The sequence below is a fragment of the Labrus mixtus genome, chromosome 2, assembly GCF_963584025.1.
Source record: "Labrus mixtus chromosome 2, fLabMix1.1, whole genome shotgun sequence".
NCBI classification, from domain to species: Eukaryota; Metazoa; Chordata; class Actinopteri; order Labriformes; family Labridae; genus Labrus; species Labrus mixtus.
The window spans coordinates 11,302,412-11,319,447 of record NC_083613.1 but is presented as its reverse complement, the minus strand read 5'-3'; the positions used below and the strand labels follow the sequence as shown (position 1 = coordinate 11,319,447).

General features: G+C 39.0%; 1 protein-coding gene across 2 annotated transcripts in view; it reads right to left on the bottom strand.

The window, feature by feature from the left end:
- The window catches only part of grk4 (G protein-coupled receptor kinase 4), a 42,270-nt gene extending 31,842 nt beyond the window's left edge, over positions 1 to 10,428 (bottom strand). For both annotated transcript variants that reach the window (XM_061051907.1, XM_061051899.1), the window contains exon 1: positions 10,088 to 10,428. In XM_061051907.1, coding sequence (XP_060907890.1) covers positions 10,088 to 10,139 — 52 coding nt within the window. In that variant the 5' untranslated portion in view covers positions 10,140 to 10,428. The remainder of the gene's footprint in view (positions 1 to 10,087) is intronic.
- Between the last annotated feature and the right edge of the window lie 6,608 nt (positions 10,429 to 17,036).

The following is a 17,036-nucleotide window of genomic DNA, read 5'->3' as shown; positions in this document are numbered from 1 at the left end:
CAATGCCCGTCAGTTCTTATACCCCCAACCTGCAGCAGATGCAAAGGAGGTTCAGTTCAAACAGCTGCAGTACAAAATACATAAAAAATGAGGGAGGGTCATAGTTTAGGCCCATTGTAATATGAGCATGCACATGGGCACAATGGAGCCCGGCCATGATAATGAATGGGCTGTTGCTTTTCCAGTCACTCTCTGATACAGTGCGTGATTGGCTGAAGTAGCCCCTGATAAGGAAAACATTAGCTGCCAGTATCTGTGTTGCCTATTCAAAGCAAAGGCCCAATGTTTGCACAAGGTAATCCATCTGTATACTCACACTGAAAGAAACACATCAGCTGAGAAAGAGAGGAAAAGAGAAACATGTGAATATCAGGCAGCACTAACCTCCGATAATCCATACCTCTCTCACATGTTCGCCCTTACCCTCTCTCTGACTTCAGCCTCTTGCTCCCCTCCCCCAAATAAACAGTTTTCTTCCCTGTTATGCGTTTATTATTATTATGCGGCATAATTGTTTATGGCCGGACTTCTTTCTCTTTTGGTCTCTCTCCATATGGCACAGAGAGAAGGTGAGTGCACATGTAAAAATGTGAACAACATTACAACACCAAAGTAAATTCCAGGAAAACAAATGAGCAGGGGCTGGGGTTATGGGACCCACACATGAAGGGACACGCAGTCTCTCACGAGCACACATACATGGCTGGCTGCAAATACAGATGCAATCTCGCCCATTCCAGCAGCATGTTGTGATGTTTTGAAAGACCATTCCTGCTCTGCCCTGTCTCTTAAAGATATTCCATCAAAGCTCGCCAAGTTATACTTGAAAACTGACCCCTTGTTTTCATAACGTCTTGAAGGAGATTGGGGGAGGGAGAGGCGGTAGGGGAACATGGTGAGACTAAACTTGAGATATATACACACACACACACACACACACACACACACACACACACACGTAGAGTGTAAAAGGACAAACTGAAAGGATTACCATCTAGGCTGTACTGTATTATCTACAGCTGTCTCTCTCTCAAGAAGGGCACACTGGTTAATTCTGAAAAAGAGGAACACATAGTGCCTCTCCAGTACTGAGCCCTTGGGCGTGGAACAGATAGCACTTGTACCTTGAAGATTATGGCAGATAACACAACATCTTGATGTCAAATTTGAAGGTAGGACTGCCAACAACAGAAGGCAAAATTGGGATGTACTGTTGCTTTTTAAGCACTTGCTCCTAGACTTTTACATAGACAGACTTTAAAAAAACTCCCTTATTAAACTTTTTTTTCTTTGAATCTTGAAAAAAAAAACACCTAGTAAATACACTTGACCGTACACATTGTTAAGATCAGGCCGACAGATGGGTTCTCACAGGAGAAGAGCCTCTCCAACATTTAACAATGCAGCTGAAACAACGTAGTTATGATGTTCACAAAGTGTTTAAAAATGCCACTAAATGCTTAGTCAGCTTGCCCAGAATTTGTGCTAATGACCATCCCAGTAGCCACCAGCTAAGTGTCACTGGTAGTGCCATGCAGCAGAGCTGGATATGCAACACACCGTTCTCTTTCTCCGCACAGCCCATTTGTGGCTGTAATAACTGTAAAATAAGTCCCACTTCAAGGGAAAGTCACAAAGCAATGTGTTTTATGAGCCTCAGCTGGAGGAAACACCCCAGAGTGATGACAACAAGTGTTAGCCCAGCTATGACCACAAAACTAATAAAGCTATGCTGGCTTACGTCAGAAGAAAACCCTCACAAGTGGTCTGAGAGGACCTGCTAGCCTACAATTTAAAGGCTGGTGGAGAGAGGCAAGGGAGCAGAGAGAGGTTATTGACAGAGGTGTATCCACTTACATCTGCAATTTTCTATGGTAAATCAAAATCAAAAGCTTTCATCTTGTGATGTGGAAATGAGAAGTATGAGAAGGATTAGTTACTTCTGTTAATCAGAGTAAAGGGAGCACTTGACTGCCCTGATTTCTTCTTTGAATGAAGACAGGAATGATGAAAGAAACCGCAGAAACAGATCTGATGAAATCTGATTTGAGGAAGAGAGGTCAGATGAGGCAAAGGCTCATATATCCAGTTACTCTCCACATTTCAATAATAAATGTGCGCAAAATTCAAGACCTGGTGAACATAGGTTCATGTTGCTTTTACAAACAGGTGTGTAATTATTTAAATAGTTACAACACTTGGCAGCAACCCTATTTACCTCTGCCCTTCAGATGTCTTCATTGTGTTTTTGACGTAATATCTCTACCAATGCCTAACTCTTACAACCTGAGATTTGACTGTATTACAATAAAAAGTGGATTATTTGAAATCAACTTAATGTATACATATTTAAATCACCCTCAACACATTTGCCACAGTGTGAACTGTAGCATGATGTAAGGGGTGTCCAGGGGTTTCAAAACTTGATATCCAGTGACCACCGAAATAACAGAGATTGGTGGCCCCCACTGTCCTGGAGGTGGTTGGCGCATATAATGTTGCATGCAACTAGATATAGGCAACACAAAAGAATAAAACAGCAAAACAAACCATTGAAAGGCTGGAAGCATGATACAAGTAATTTCTAAGTAATATAGACGGTGGCACAAACTGAGTGAACATAATATTGAATAAGCAGGGACACATATGATGACTGTGTGTGTGTATGAGTAAAGAGTAGCAGACACTTACAATGTCGCATGCTTGTAACATTTTAGGATTTTTTACACAGTACTTTCTGGGAGCAATTTTGGAGACAGCCAATCAGGTTTTCCAGGAGGGGCTGAAGGTGCATAATAATAGACTCCTCACTTTATTAACACTGCATTTTGCTCAAAGAATTTGTACAGCTGACAAAGAAAACCTCCAAGCCCTCCAGTATCCTCTTGACTGTATTAATGTTATCATTCAGTTACAAGGTGCGTTTACCTTGCAATGATACAATAAGTCTGTTTAGTTTTTCAAATATGAAAGACAAATACATCAGCCCACTAACAGAGTCAGTGAGGTGCTCAGCCAGCTAGGACCAGCTAGGACCTCATCCTGCATCTCAGTGGACTTAAGTGGACATGATTTTATGTAAATGGCCTTTTTTATCTCAGTCTCAATAACATTTTTAGGCTCTGGGTCAGAGGCAGGTGAGGCAGAACCGCACTGAAAAAGCATGGGGTGAGGCAGCCAGTACCTCTGCCTCAACTGAAGGGGGCGTGTGTCAGGTTGTGTGAGGCTCATAAGGCCAAGAGTTTATGCTTGGTTTGATGTTGCTCCTCTTCTATGCAGAATTTTTATTTTAAAATTTGGCTCTGATTGCAAAAATGGAAAAGGAAGATTTTATATCTAAGCTTAAATATTTCTCAACACTGGACTTTAAATCAAAACGAGAAGTGATACATAATGGAAGACTTTTAAAACTAAAAGAAGATAATGAGTACTTTTACAACAAAGTCACGGATATTTTAGTCCAGAAGGATAGGCGAATGGACTTCCTTTACAAGTAAAAAAATGTAACATTCTATCTGCCAAATATGCACCTTACCTCTATGTGTGTGTAAATAATGCTGATATGAGATATGGAACACAACCAGTAGTCAATGTGCAAGCTGCCAATTGAATGGTGAGTTTAAACTACTCTATAAATGGGTTCATATATTTGTAAATCTGACTCTGAAAAAGTCAGTGCCTCACCAGCCACGAACCTCACCGCACGTCACTGCTCTGGGTCAAGGATTACGCTTGGAAAAGATCGTCTGTGAAAATAACATTGTGTGAAATTATGTTGTCAAGTTTTATGAAAATGTCCAAACCCAGTCACCTCCCCTCCAGCAGGGTGCAAAACAGCATGTCCTTGTAATGAATTCCTTTGAAGGGCCCATATTATGCTTTTTCTGGTTTTATATGCTCTTTAGTGTGTTTTCATAGTGTCCTGTGCATGTTTAGGCACATCTATGTGCAAAGATTCAAAGTCCGCGGAAACGCGGCTTCTCCTACGTCCTCCATTAGCTGCATGTAACGCTCGGTTCTAGCCCCCCTCGAAAAAAATTTGCCGGTGTGACGTCTTGTCAGTGTGAGATCACTGATCTAAGCCCATTGGCTCGTTGTGGCAAGCCCTGCAGCTCATGTTGCACACAGTGGCTGCATTCCCAATATGGTAAAAGAGGCGGGACATTTCCGAGAACCGTACTGAGCGACTGACCAATTACGGCAGAGCCGACAGGCCGACCAATCAGATCAGACTTGGCACACATTGGGACTCTGAACGTGGGCACTTCAGAGCTTTAGAGAGAGAGTCAGAAGTGAGCCGGTGCATGGAGCGGCAGTACATGAAAACAGACATTTTTTTTAGAACTTTAGCTATTGTGAACATACTTTAGTAGGTACATAGATTAAATATATGAACCCCAAAAAGGGAAAAATATGACCTCTTTAAACACTTTATCTGAAAAAATACAAGAAAAAATACATTTCACTTTATCAACTAGCTGACACAAGCTATGGCTATATTTAGGTTTCCCCAATTGTGTCTGGCTTTTTGTCCCTGTAAAATTAAATATGTCACCTCATATGATGCATTTTAAGCTTTGGCTGTTGTTTTTTTGTTAAGGGCTTTGTTTTGGCCTTGCAAAACATCTTCTTACTAAAAGAAATCAACCTGTTTAGCCGAAAGTGAGGGATGGTAAGTTTTTAAATGTTGAAGCATTTTTACAGACTTTATGCTTTTATGTGCAATTACTTCAGTACATAAACACATTAGCAATGTTATAGTTTGTTGACAATGACACATGGAAATCCATACTGGATATATTCCTCTCGATATTTTCGTGCCCTGGGAGAAGGTTGCTCTGACTAATAATGGCTGTTCCCATTGTTGTCTCCACCTGTCCAAGAGGCCGACGCCCTAACTAATGATATATAGTGGCCTGAAGCAACAGATACTTAAAAAACTTAAGAAACTTTGCCAACCCATTTACACATGTCGCTGTGCAGCTATAAATATACTATAAGGCGACATAACTTAAATGTTCAGATGTCCCTATGTCAAATAAAATAACTCCTAAGTTGCTCTTTAGGTGTACCCTCAAAACTAGAACCCCAGATCACTCAAGCAGTTTTCTAAACAGTTACCGCTTGTGTGATAAAAGATTGCATCATGCAGGCAAATATGAAATACAGATATTTAGTTAAGTTCTTTAATTGCAAGTTTGTTAAATTCAATAGAAATTTATAAACAAGACGCTGTTTGTCAAATAAATAGTAAAGAACTGCAACAATTCCACAAAAATAATTCCTGTATTGAAGATGCTGCTGAAATCTGAGAATGCAAAGCTTATTGGGTAGATCTTTCTTGAATAACTGTACAAATACTGCAGCGTTAAATTGTTTACATAATCTTTGGTGGAGATAAGGGTTAGCATCTGCTGACATTTTAGATCTCAGAAAAAGAAATTGTGTCACACCTAAATTGTCAACGGGTTATTCTGCACAGTTCAGAGTAATGTGTGAGACCTTGTGGATTCATTTCACTGTGGCAATCATCAGGGGCGGGAATCACCAGAGGCACCACAATACGATACTATCACGATACTTGAGTTACGATACAATATTGGTGCGATTTTGAACATTTTGCGATATGCTGAGAACTGCGATACAATATATTTTGAGATATATTGCGATTTAACTTTTTTAACTGTAAATTGTGTCGACTAAAATCAACTAAATCAAGAATGGTTTTGTCAAATAAAACATTCTAAGTATCCATCTCACTTCAGTCTTTTTATTTCTACATAATAGGAGTGAAGTCCACAGACTGACCAACACTGTGATAAAAGTCAAATCCTGTAAAAGGCTGCATGCTTCCATACTTCACGGCCACGAATAGATATAATGCCGCCCAAAATATAGATTTTCTACCCCACCTCTGGCAATTATAGTTATCTAATCCTTGTCTGAGCGTCTATATTCACATGAACTGTGGTTTTATTTTTTTATGCAAATAATGATCAAGTTAGTGAGTATTTTCCAGTGTTGTAAAGTAGGGAATGTGATTTTTGAGTCTGCTATATTGGACACCTCATTACTCGATACAATCTAAAAACTGAATGTAATTGTCCGCCTCTATCGTCAGTATTGATCACCTGGACTACGCATGTTCGCACGAGCCTAAACGAGAGCGGTATGCATTCTCTCATCAAAACAAGTCACCGCATATCCAGCCATGTCTTCAGAATCATGTGACACCATGGCTGCAGCCTCATATCACAGCTGCCAGCGAGACAGCAGACTGTGGTGCTGCCACAACGCAAAACACTAATGAACAGCAACACCAGTGGCCGTATCTCCAAACGTTATTTGCTTTTGACGGCAGAGAAGACTAACAGAATGAAGTCTCTCTTGTGTCTGCCTATGAAGAGGGAAATAATGGCATTTTGTGTTTTTGTACTTTTACCTGAACTATTCATTACTTTACTTATATTTTAACACTGGATACTTTTGATATTTATAATTGGCTACTTTAAGACTTTGACTTGAGTCATTTTCTTTAAGCTGACCTTAACTTTAAGCTTGGTAACTTTCAAGTGAGGTATCTTCACTTTTACTCAAGTGTGGTTTTCAAGTATACCCTTTCCAACACTGGTATTCTCAGAAACACCATTTGAAATATTTTGAATATATTCCATCATGGGAAACTTTCGCATCTTCACATCTTTAGACTGCAAACTGACCTCTCATGCAACAGTCCTCTCTTGCAGTCTCCGACGCCTTCAGTCCGAAGAAAGCATCCTAAAACTGTAAATTTAAGCTTCCTTTCTAAATGGTCTACGAAATATATGTAAGACCATTCAGAGGCAGCGGTGGGGCGTAGGAGATGTGTCATCTCTACAATACCAAACCACTTCCTTTGACGTGTCATTTCAAGAGTGGCAGACTGGACACACCCTGTCATAACACTTCTCATTCTGGCTACCCGTTTTCAAATAAACAGGTGTGTAGAAGTAGAGAAAAAAGCCAGTAGTTTAGAGCATCTTCTGATCACACTCAACTGTTCCTACAGCACTGACAGATGTTCAGGAACAAGAATTCACTTATAAATGGCGATTGAAGAGGATGGAGAATGCACCAGGCCAGCAAACAAATAATGGATTTTTTATGCACCATGCAAACCTATTAGTTGGAAATTGTTTTCCAGTCTCCTATATGGACACATCAGCAGGGTGAACGCACGTTGAGTCATCAGCTGCAGACGGCAGAATGCCTTCAGTTTTGCTGCCATTTGGTATGAAGGTAACCAAAAAGGACCAGGGGATAGACCCTCATATGTTAACTTAAAACAAAGTCAAAGGAACACATAATTTAATACAATTCTTAAATGACTCCTCATTAAAATGACAAGAAGTGAAAATATATATTTTATAATTATTTAAATGTGCTCGAGTTCTCTATAAATGTTTTATTTAAGCAGTGTTGATTTTTATGCGGCACTGCTTACTATCACTTCCTGTAATAGTAGTTAATAAAAGTTGTTTCATATTATCCAACGAATAGGTTGAATGATCAAAATAAGACAACACGGGTAAGTATAGCCTTGATACTTTCTGTTGACCATTACATTTATCTTTTGTATTGCAGGTATTTCTTCATTATGCTAGTTTGATAAACATCATAAAATCAGTCTGGACTTAAGTTTGTGTTTATACGATGCCATCACAGTGAAGAGTCACATTTTATGCATAGGAAATTAGGAATTGATGATTTCACTTTAAGTAGTTTTACCAGAACCGATGGGCGATTTCAACAATTGTTGAACAACATAAGATAAGACAACAGTTCGGCAGCTTTACACACACACACACAAAGCTTCCTCGGTTGCTTTACAGTGATCTAGTCTCGCCCCTGTAAAGCCTGTCTTACAACTACTTCATACTGAAGACGAGACGTTGCAGGGTCTTAGTTATCAAGCAATCTGAATAGGGCTTTTAGCTAATGCTACCGTGTGGAAAAATTAGGATATTTGGGAAACTGTAAGATTGCATTGATGGATTTGCACTGTGGGGAGTAAAACTTGCTAAATGTTACATTTGGTGACTAAATAAGGTGTTACTATTTTTTTCAATGATTCATCTCCCATCGATTATCTTTGAAACCCAGAACACTCATGAATAATTAGGCTGCTGGCCTCTGACCCCACTGCAGCAGTTTTCTGTTTGGGTTAGCGTGTTCAGAGGTCTGATTTGCCCTACAGCTTGTGACATTTCCAGAGTTGGCTACTTAACATTATTGAACACTGAACAGCTCTAGAGACCTGAAGATATCCTCCTCTAAAAAGCAGATTAATACCAATTAATCTCAGGGGTCAATTTGGAGATATTAACTGTCTTAGTCTGAATGCTAATTAGGACAGAAAAAGTAAAGCAGGAGAAGTACCAAATATTCACACCGACTATAAAAGTCAACATGTTTGATGGAATGGAGTGCTGGAATTTATTTTCTTCTTTTTAGAAAATCTGAAATCCTAATAAGACTTCAAGTGATGCCTGTTTGATGGCTTTATTGATTAGTGTTTTTTACAAAATAATGATAATGTCGTGTTTACGTCAAAAGATTAGAAAACAAAACATGGTCAGTATTTCAAATTGATAACTGGCTCAAATAACTACTAAATGATCAAAATGACAATATGAGTTCACTTATGTGACCAACATTTAGCACACACTGTAGCACTGAAGTGAACACTGAGCCCCATATGACAGCAGGCTCCTTCCACAGTACACATGGTTCATCATACACTCAAACTTCTCACAAAGGCCTTATGGTACTAGGGCCTCTCCAGATCAAAGACTGAGGACAATAACAGGTCCAGAACATGTAGATCTAATAAGTGTAGGCTACATTAAACCCACAGAGGAACACTTAGGACAATGCCAAGCACCATTTATGGCAGGTAAAGAAAAGTGGATGCTGTTAATAATCCATTTCACATCAGTTTTAGCGTTTAGTCTTGGGCTGAAACGCAGTCTGAATTGTATGAAGGGCCCTTCCAAGCGCACACTGAACCGCGAACCCCCTGACAACACCATGAAGAAGACTTACCTGCAAAATAAAATAAAAATAAAAAAGATAAACCTTCACAACATCCTCTGAGGACATATACCGAATCCGATCGAAAGGGGAAAACTGGACATATTTTTTTTTTTTATGCATCAACAACACCTTTTATACCCTCCTCTGGCAGCTGATACTTGTAATGCTGTACACCCACCCTGCGCCCACACACTGGCTTTAGAGTAGCCTCTCTGCTCTATCATCCTCTGGAAAACAGATAGATACTCGCCTTTGTTTCACCTCCAGGTGAACTGCTACAGGATCACCAGCCCACTGAGCAGCGTAATCACCCGGGGCTGTATCGCTTGGCCGTCGATGTAACTACATGATGGGCCTTCTTGCACTCTCCCACTGCAGCTAAATATCCACTATATGTTATTCCGTCCTCCCAGCAGCTCATAATCAACAACCAAACGGCAATGCAGTGGAATATTTATCTATCAAATAATGCCACCAGTCCACTTCACATTAGCCCACTAATTGGCCTTTCAACACCGAAACCCACAATGACAGGTAAGAAGAGGCTGCACTGACACACAGTCACACTGCGCAGCTAGGCCTATATTTCGGTCCACACTCAATTTCATGTAATATATACCTTTAAATATCCGTTATATCATCCTAAACAGCCAATATCTACAAGACAACTTGTGATGTTGTGAAAAAAATTACTCGATAGCCAACATGTAACGCTGCCGTCAGAGCGAGATGCTGCAAACACTCTGCGTTGTTCATCTCAAGCCTGCGGGGCCTTATGTTTTAAACCTGTCCGGTTAGTGTGTTTGGAGCCAGCATACAATCAGATTTAAACTGGTTTCAATGGAATATGTTTGATGTTTTCCGGTAGACAAAGCCCTGCGCAGCGATGAGAGACAGTGGAAGCATAGGTTATATATCCCAAGGAGGACAGCCGAGAGCTCAGGCTCGTCCATGGCCATGTCGTTGAGGGGGTGAGGGGGGTACATTTAAATTGTCATTCAGTTGTGCTTACCTTCTCGTGCCTTCAGGAGAACCGTGTTAGCCACGATATTTTCAATCTCCATTGTCAGAATGTGAATCCCGAGCAGTCGCGATACATTTCATTTAGCGGAAAAAGACGGGTTTTCTGATCAAACGTGCCGACGACGGTGAGGCTGTTGCACGCGCACAAGGCGAACGCGGCACTGGCGCATAGTAGGTGTTTAAAAGTGGTCGTCGTTCTTCTCCATTTAAAAGGCGTTTTATCAAACCCTACCTACGGAGCTCTATTACGACGGGGGCTCGTTAACATTCACAGCCTGCCTCTCCTCGTTCTCTGCCTGCCTGCCTGCCTTCCTTCCTGCTTCGGCTTCCTCCTCCTCCTCCTCCTCCTCCTCCTCGCCCCTCGCCCCTCGCCCCTCCTCTGCACAACTACCCAAGGAGAGTAGGAGGGATCAATTTACAACCAGTGCAACCACGCACACACTTTCACACACGAGTGACACTTATACAAATATGCCATAAATGCAATTTCCTTGTTATAGTCTCCTGGTTATGCAGTTTATTGTAGGGCAATTTTTGATTAAATCATTATGGTGTTTGGGTTTCCATTAGGAATAATATCCCCCACAGTAACAATAGAGTCCAATGGAAATGCCTCGAAGAAGGCTATTTTTCCTTTCATTAATTAAAAAAAAAAAAACTAAAACGGTCTCTAATCTAAACATAAATGATAATATGACTACTAATACAAGTAGGCTAAATTAACTTTTCCTCTGCATAATTTCCTTCTAGTGCTATTTCATGTGCAGCTGGCTATGCTATTTTAAAAAAGCTATTGGCCACAGACTACTGATACAGACCTCTTAGTATGTTAACAATGGGGCAAGGTTTTTTTTAGGTAGTTACATTATACCAGCCATACAGCCTGGAGAAAAGAGATAACACACAGGCTCTCTCATTCCTAAAACCAGACTGTCAAGCATCTTTCTTATCTGACTTTTGGATCAATTTAACCCCTCACAGCTTTGAGAAGAGAAGTATGTCAACAAAACGAGAAGAGATTAGCTGCATGCAACTTTAGTTCATGCGAAAATTGTAACTATGAAACAGCTTTTTACTTGAAAGGTTTGTGATTAAAAAAAAGATGTGATAACAGAGACTACAGAATAAGTTGGAGATACTCGTTTTAACAATGAACAAAGTCAAATGCCAAAAAAATGACTCATTTTCATTTTCATATCTTTCACTTTTTAACACAACATTTCAGGGACTGAATAAAGACACATCACTGCTGTCTCTCTGTGTTTTGCTGTTGTTCATATGTTTTACAACAAATGGAAATTTAGAGAAAGACAGAAGTTTTGTGAACAGCGAGTGGTGTTGTGTGTGCCTGGACATGATATCTAAATTATGTGGTACAAATGTTCTTACACCTCCCTTCTATTCTATAATCACTATTATTTATCCCAGAAAAGTATCAACATGCAATGTTAAAACACATCAACCCATCCTTCCTCTCTGGTTTTCCTCATCAGATGCCAGAATGGATGTGAGATGTACAGCTGCTTACTGCTTTTCAGTTTACTAATGTAACGCTTACCATGTTTTATCATTAGATGGTACCTTTGTTACCATTATGGTGCTTTTCATCTGCAACAACAAATAAAACACCAGAATACAGCTATTGTCAGAAATGATCCATAGGCAGTGCATTAGATGCTGCCATCTAGTGGTGATGATGCATGCAAAATGACCTTATACATCAGTCTTATTGGTTTAGAATTCATAATGAAGTTTTTCTTATTTTTATTTTATGTTCATGTAAGACATTTAGTTTCTAAGTGGCAGTATGTATATCTGTCATCATACTCAGGGTGGAATGTTTAGGCTAAGAGAGGGAATAGGCTATAGTGTCACTGAATGGACATTGATTTATTTCTTTGCCCTGAACAGGTGTCTGAAAACGTTCACCTGTTAATGGACTTGAATGGTAAATGGACTTGGGATTGTATAGCACTTTTTTAAATCTGCTGACGACTCAAATACTTATACACTGCAGGTCACAACTAGCCATTAACACCCATTCACACACTGATGGCAGAGGAGTTATGTAATGTGTTCATCAGTATTAACTCATCCCATTCATACACCTTCATACGCTGCCACTGCCGAGGAGCAATTTGGGGTTAAATGTCTTGCCCATGGACTAACCAGACATGTGCCTGCTGGAGCTGGGGGTTCGAACCCCCGACCTGCCGTTGAGAGACGACTGATGTTACTGAGCCACAGCCTCACAGAAATAGAAGCATTGATGGATAAATTACATCCTTGCAAAGAATAAACATTTCAAACTAAACCTGAAATAAAAAATATTATCCACTGTCTAATGCAAGGCAGAGAATAAGAAATTGAAATACATTGTAATCTTTACAAATTATACAAAAGCCATAACGGGCAGAAAAAAACTGTATAGTAGCACTAAGGACTCAAAAGAGCAGGTAACACCTAAGGACTATCTGCCCTAAGTTTAGCTCACATCTACTGAGCACATGTGCGCTCCTTTCCTCCTGTTTCTGCAGCAAACCTTTGACTTTCCTGTTTTCTGATACCAGTCCGCCTGTCTGCCAACCCGCCAATAACAGCTTGAAGGCAGAATTCATCATTGTACTGCAGCACTTTGTCTGCGTTTGGTCTTTCTTTTCATCATTCCTGCACTTCCAACCTTGACACATGCCCATAGAATGCAACACAAAACAATAGTTAGACTAGTCAACTACATAAATCACTATTCCATAAACAAATACAAATGTGAAAATCCACTCTCTGCAACTTAATGCAAAAGCAAAATTAAAAAAGATAGATTTTACAACAAACTATACACTGTGCTATTACATTGATGAATGCCAATGGGAAATTGAAAGCTTCTTCAAGTTGATTCTAATTAGCATAGGTTAACATCTTGTTTATCTATGTTCTGTTCTTAACTTTACTTGGAACAGATCCTAAATTAAAAAAAAAAAAAAAACATGTTGAATAAAAATTTGAAATATGAAAACTGCCTGAATGGAATTGGACAAAAAAATAATTCTTCCTCAGACTATTTGGTGAATGAAGACCTGGATGACCTCATGTTCTAGCAGATGAGTTCTGTTAGCCCAATAGTGTTATCAAAGATGATCATTTTGCTAAGTGGTGTTTTGCAGACCAGGACTCTGTCTTCCGTTTGGCAGCTTTATTCCCCCCCCCCCCCCCCCCCCCCCCCCCCCGGTGCTGTATTTTTTTATGATTAGTTTTCTCAAGAAGCATCGGGTCCTCACAGCAAAAACGGCATACATGCGTATTCATCTCTTGAACACGACCCTGACTATTTACGTTAAGAGTTAATAACAACTTTTTAATTTCTGTAAAAACTAACATGAAATCACAGGATGTTTTTTAAATAAACAAATTAAACAAAAATGATATAATAGTATATATTTTCTAACGTATAGTGTAGTATGCTTTCTTCTGTCCATTTTAATTTAATACAAATATTTCTAGGTTGCAACACCGGCCATATACAGAATATGGTGTTTGTGTTCCTTGCATTCAAGCTGATGTTAAATTATTGATTGCTAATGCATCTGAAATGCTTGGTCCTTTGGATGTGCTTACTAGTCATGAGAATATACCTTATTCAATTAAAACTGTCCCCCTTCAAGGATGCTGTGATGACCTCTCTGTGTGTGGATACTCCTCAGCTACTGGTAACAGGATATCCATGAATAAACCCCAGAGAATTTGCAGATGAATTAGTTCAACTATGATTTCAACAGAAAGATGAGACAAGAAGAAGACAAAAAGGACAAGTCAACAGATGATGCAGGGAATATAGAAATGATTATAGATTCAGTCAAACAACAAGGTGGACACCACATCTTACCTTAGACCTCTCCTTTATTAAACTGTTAATGCATTGCTTAGCAGAAAATTAATGGATTAAAGGGGAAGGCTGAGAAAAATGAAAGGTTTAACTAGCATGACATATTGTCTCAAAGTTGTCATCAATAATCTATGCTGAACAGTATTTAGGCAAAAACATCTGGTATTATGACTGATGTTCATTGGCACAGAAACACAGAGGTTTACTTTGGTTCTTGTGATGGCCTGTAGGCAAGTCAAGGCAACAACAGCCTAAACAATATAGTAGGGCAACATGTCGCTTAACTCTGTTTTGAAGTGCAGTGGCCAAGATGCTTAGAGGAGAATTACAGTTTCCAATGGATTGATGGCCCTTATTGAAGGAGTTATTGCGGCGAACAGGTAAAGATTGGCCTTGAAAGCAAGATTCCAAAGTGTAAGTGTTGACTTAGAGGTCAGCTCAAAAACAGAGCAGCAGCTGTTAAGGATACACCAAATCATCAACTTTAACATTTATTTGGTAAATACTACTCGGGTACAAACAGTACTCAGATTGCTCCTGACACCAAAAATCTAATCAAGTAAGATTAAGAGGGAAGGTTCCACACGACAGTAAAGTGGTGCTCACACTTGAATGCACTGTCATCATAATCTAATAAAACTATATGCACTATATTATGAGATATTCCGCCCTAAGTAAATTGGATTCTGCAGCAATTTCTCTAACTTTGAATTCTTAAATCAAAGAAACAAGGACAGTCTTTCTGTGGACTATCAATATTTGTGGAGGGATGTAAAAGATTGTTTTCACCAAAATGAATGATAGTAAAAAAAAATTCAAATGTACTCTCTAAATAAGATGATAATAAAGAACAACAAGAAACTGAACTATATCTAGAGTACACTGTGTCCTGAGAAGATCAGACAAATAGATGATATTAAAGAAATATATATATGCTTCATTATTAACACAAATAAGAAGTTTAAAAGACATTAACTTTTACAACCTATTAGAAATAATTGTTTTTCATGTCTGATTTCTATTTTCAGTGGGCAACTAATATCCTTCTCACAAAAATGTGGATTGTTAATGTTCCTGTTTGCTGAAATGCTATCAGCATTTAGGACACTAGATGGTGCTGCTAATTAAAAGATGCAGCCAGAAGTTACATCACCAATCACTTACTCTCATATGTTGTCTTGAGAATTTTAACAAACAAGGTGCAACTATCATTTATCTTCTCCTTATCTGCATAAGGAGAAGATAAATGATCATTAAACCCTTACCTCTGATTGGTTGTTATTGTCTCGTGTTTCAATAGGCTCAGGACAGTCTTAGAGAAGATTAAGTGTAAATGTTTGTGATCATGATTCTTTCATTAAAAAATTAATCTCTTCAACAGTAAGTTAAATGGTTTGTGTCGTTTAATAAAATGGAATAAAGGAGGGGACCTTTCAGGTTCTGAAGTAAAATGCCAGGTTGAGTCATGTTTCCTTTCTTAGTTGTCATCACTATCTTCCCCAAAGTTTCCTAAAGCCTCATTAAACCAGAGGTACCAGAACAGTTCATGGATCTACTGAAACCGACCACAACATACCATTTAATAAAAGATGTTTTACAGTTATGATATTTTTACTTCTACTCTAACAGGAAATAATAGACTATACTTCCCCTGCATTGACTGAAAGTTACAATCGGTATAGTTAAAAATGTGATTATTTAATAAAGAACATTTTTATATAATGTGTTTTTGCAGAAGTCCAGTGCACAATTAAGATGCAATGCATTAACGATTTCTTGTAACACACTGAAATGGGCTATTTAGCTTAAAGAGGCTCTAACATTAGGTCTATACCTCTATGTAAGTCAGATAGAACTACTGTATGAGAAAAGCAGACTTGACCTGAGCTCACTATTAAGGACTTCTGAAAGGCAACTTACTGCTGTTTCTTCATTTAATTACAAAATGTGCCAACCTCTGTGATATTAATGTGAGGGATAAATGAACCTGTAACTTAAGCTGTCTTTATCTGATTATTATACATTTAAAAAGTTTTGTTAACTCTCTACAAATTGGCAAAGCTTGAATGACGTCATCCATCTGTTACTCCAGAGGGCTCTGGAGGTTTAATGGCGTCTCGCCATGCTGGAAATCCGGTCTCAGCCTTACTTTCATTCAATGACAGACTATGAGCTGGAGCTGTGGCAGGTTTTAAGCCTCCTGACAAACTGCTACACTGCACCCGCCTGTCAATCAGGTCAGCCTCACGCCTAACTATGCAACTCTTATCTTTCTTAAGATCAAGACTGATGTGTTATCACCCCCCTCCCCCAACACACACATGCCCATGAGGACAATAACTAATCAGACCAATATCGGTTTTTGAAACAGGATATAAATATTGTTAATTCCTACTGTAAAAACAGGCTTTTTTGAGTGGGGTGTGTAAGTGACTTCCGGGGCTCTTGGAGCCAGCCTCAAGTGGACTTGAAGAACTTCTGCACTGGCCTTCTTTTTGAATACAGGAGGTTGTGGCTTGGTTTTAACATTTAATCTGGGTGTAAAGCATCCCTTTTTGGAGCCAATTCTGCAGAGAAGCTAGTGCCAAAAATTGGAAAGTTAAAATATATTTTTTTCCATGATTAAATTGACATTGACATTTGTCATAAACAAAAATATTTGCATGCATATTTAAAGGAGTATATTTTACTTTTTCAAAGACATATTTTGATTTAATTTACTTACTAAAACTCTTTTTTTATTTGTTGCTTCAGGGCAAGATGCGGTAAGGACACTTTTGTAGCTGTTAAAATCCAGTTGATCAAATTGTTGATGTGAGGAGCAAAGAAGAAGGGTCCAATGGGACAGGGACTTAGAAGTACCTAAAGAGGATTGTCATTGATGAATGGTAAAGACTCCTGTGAATTATGAAAAGTCAAACCATATTAATATTTACAGGAAATGGTCGCAACAACTTTTTTTGGGAGAAAAGAAGTGATGGGGCAGTTGGGATAAAGAAGGCGAGATGAAGGTCCCTGGGTGAGTGATACACCTGAAGTCAAGGCCAACATCAGAAAT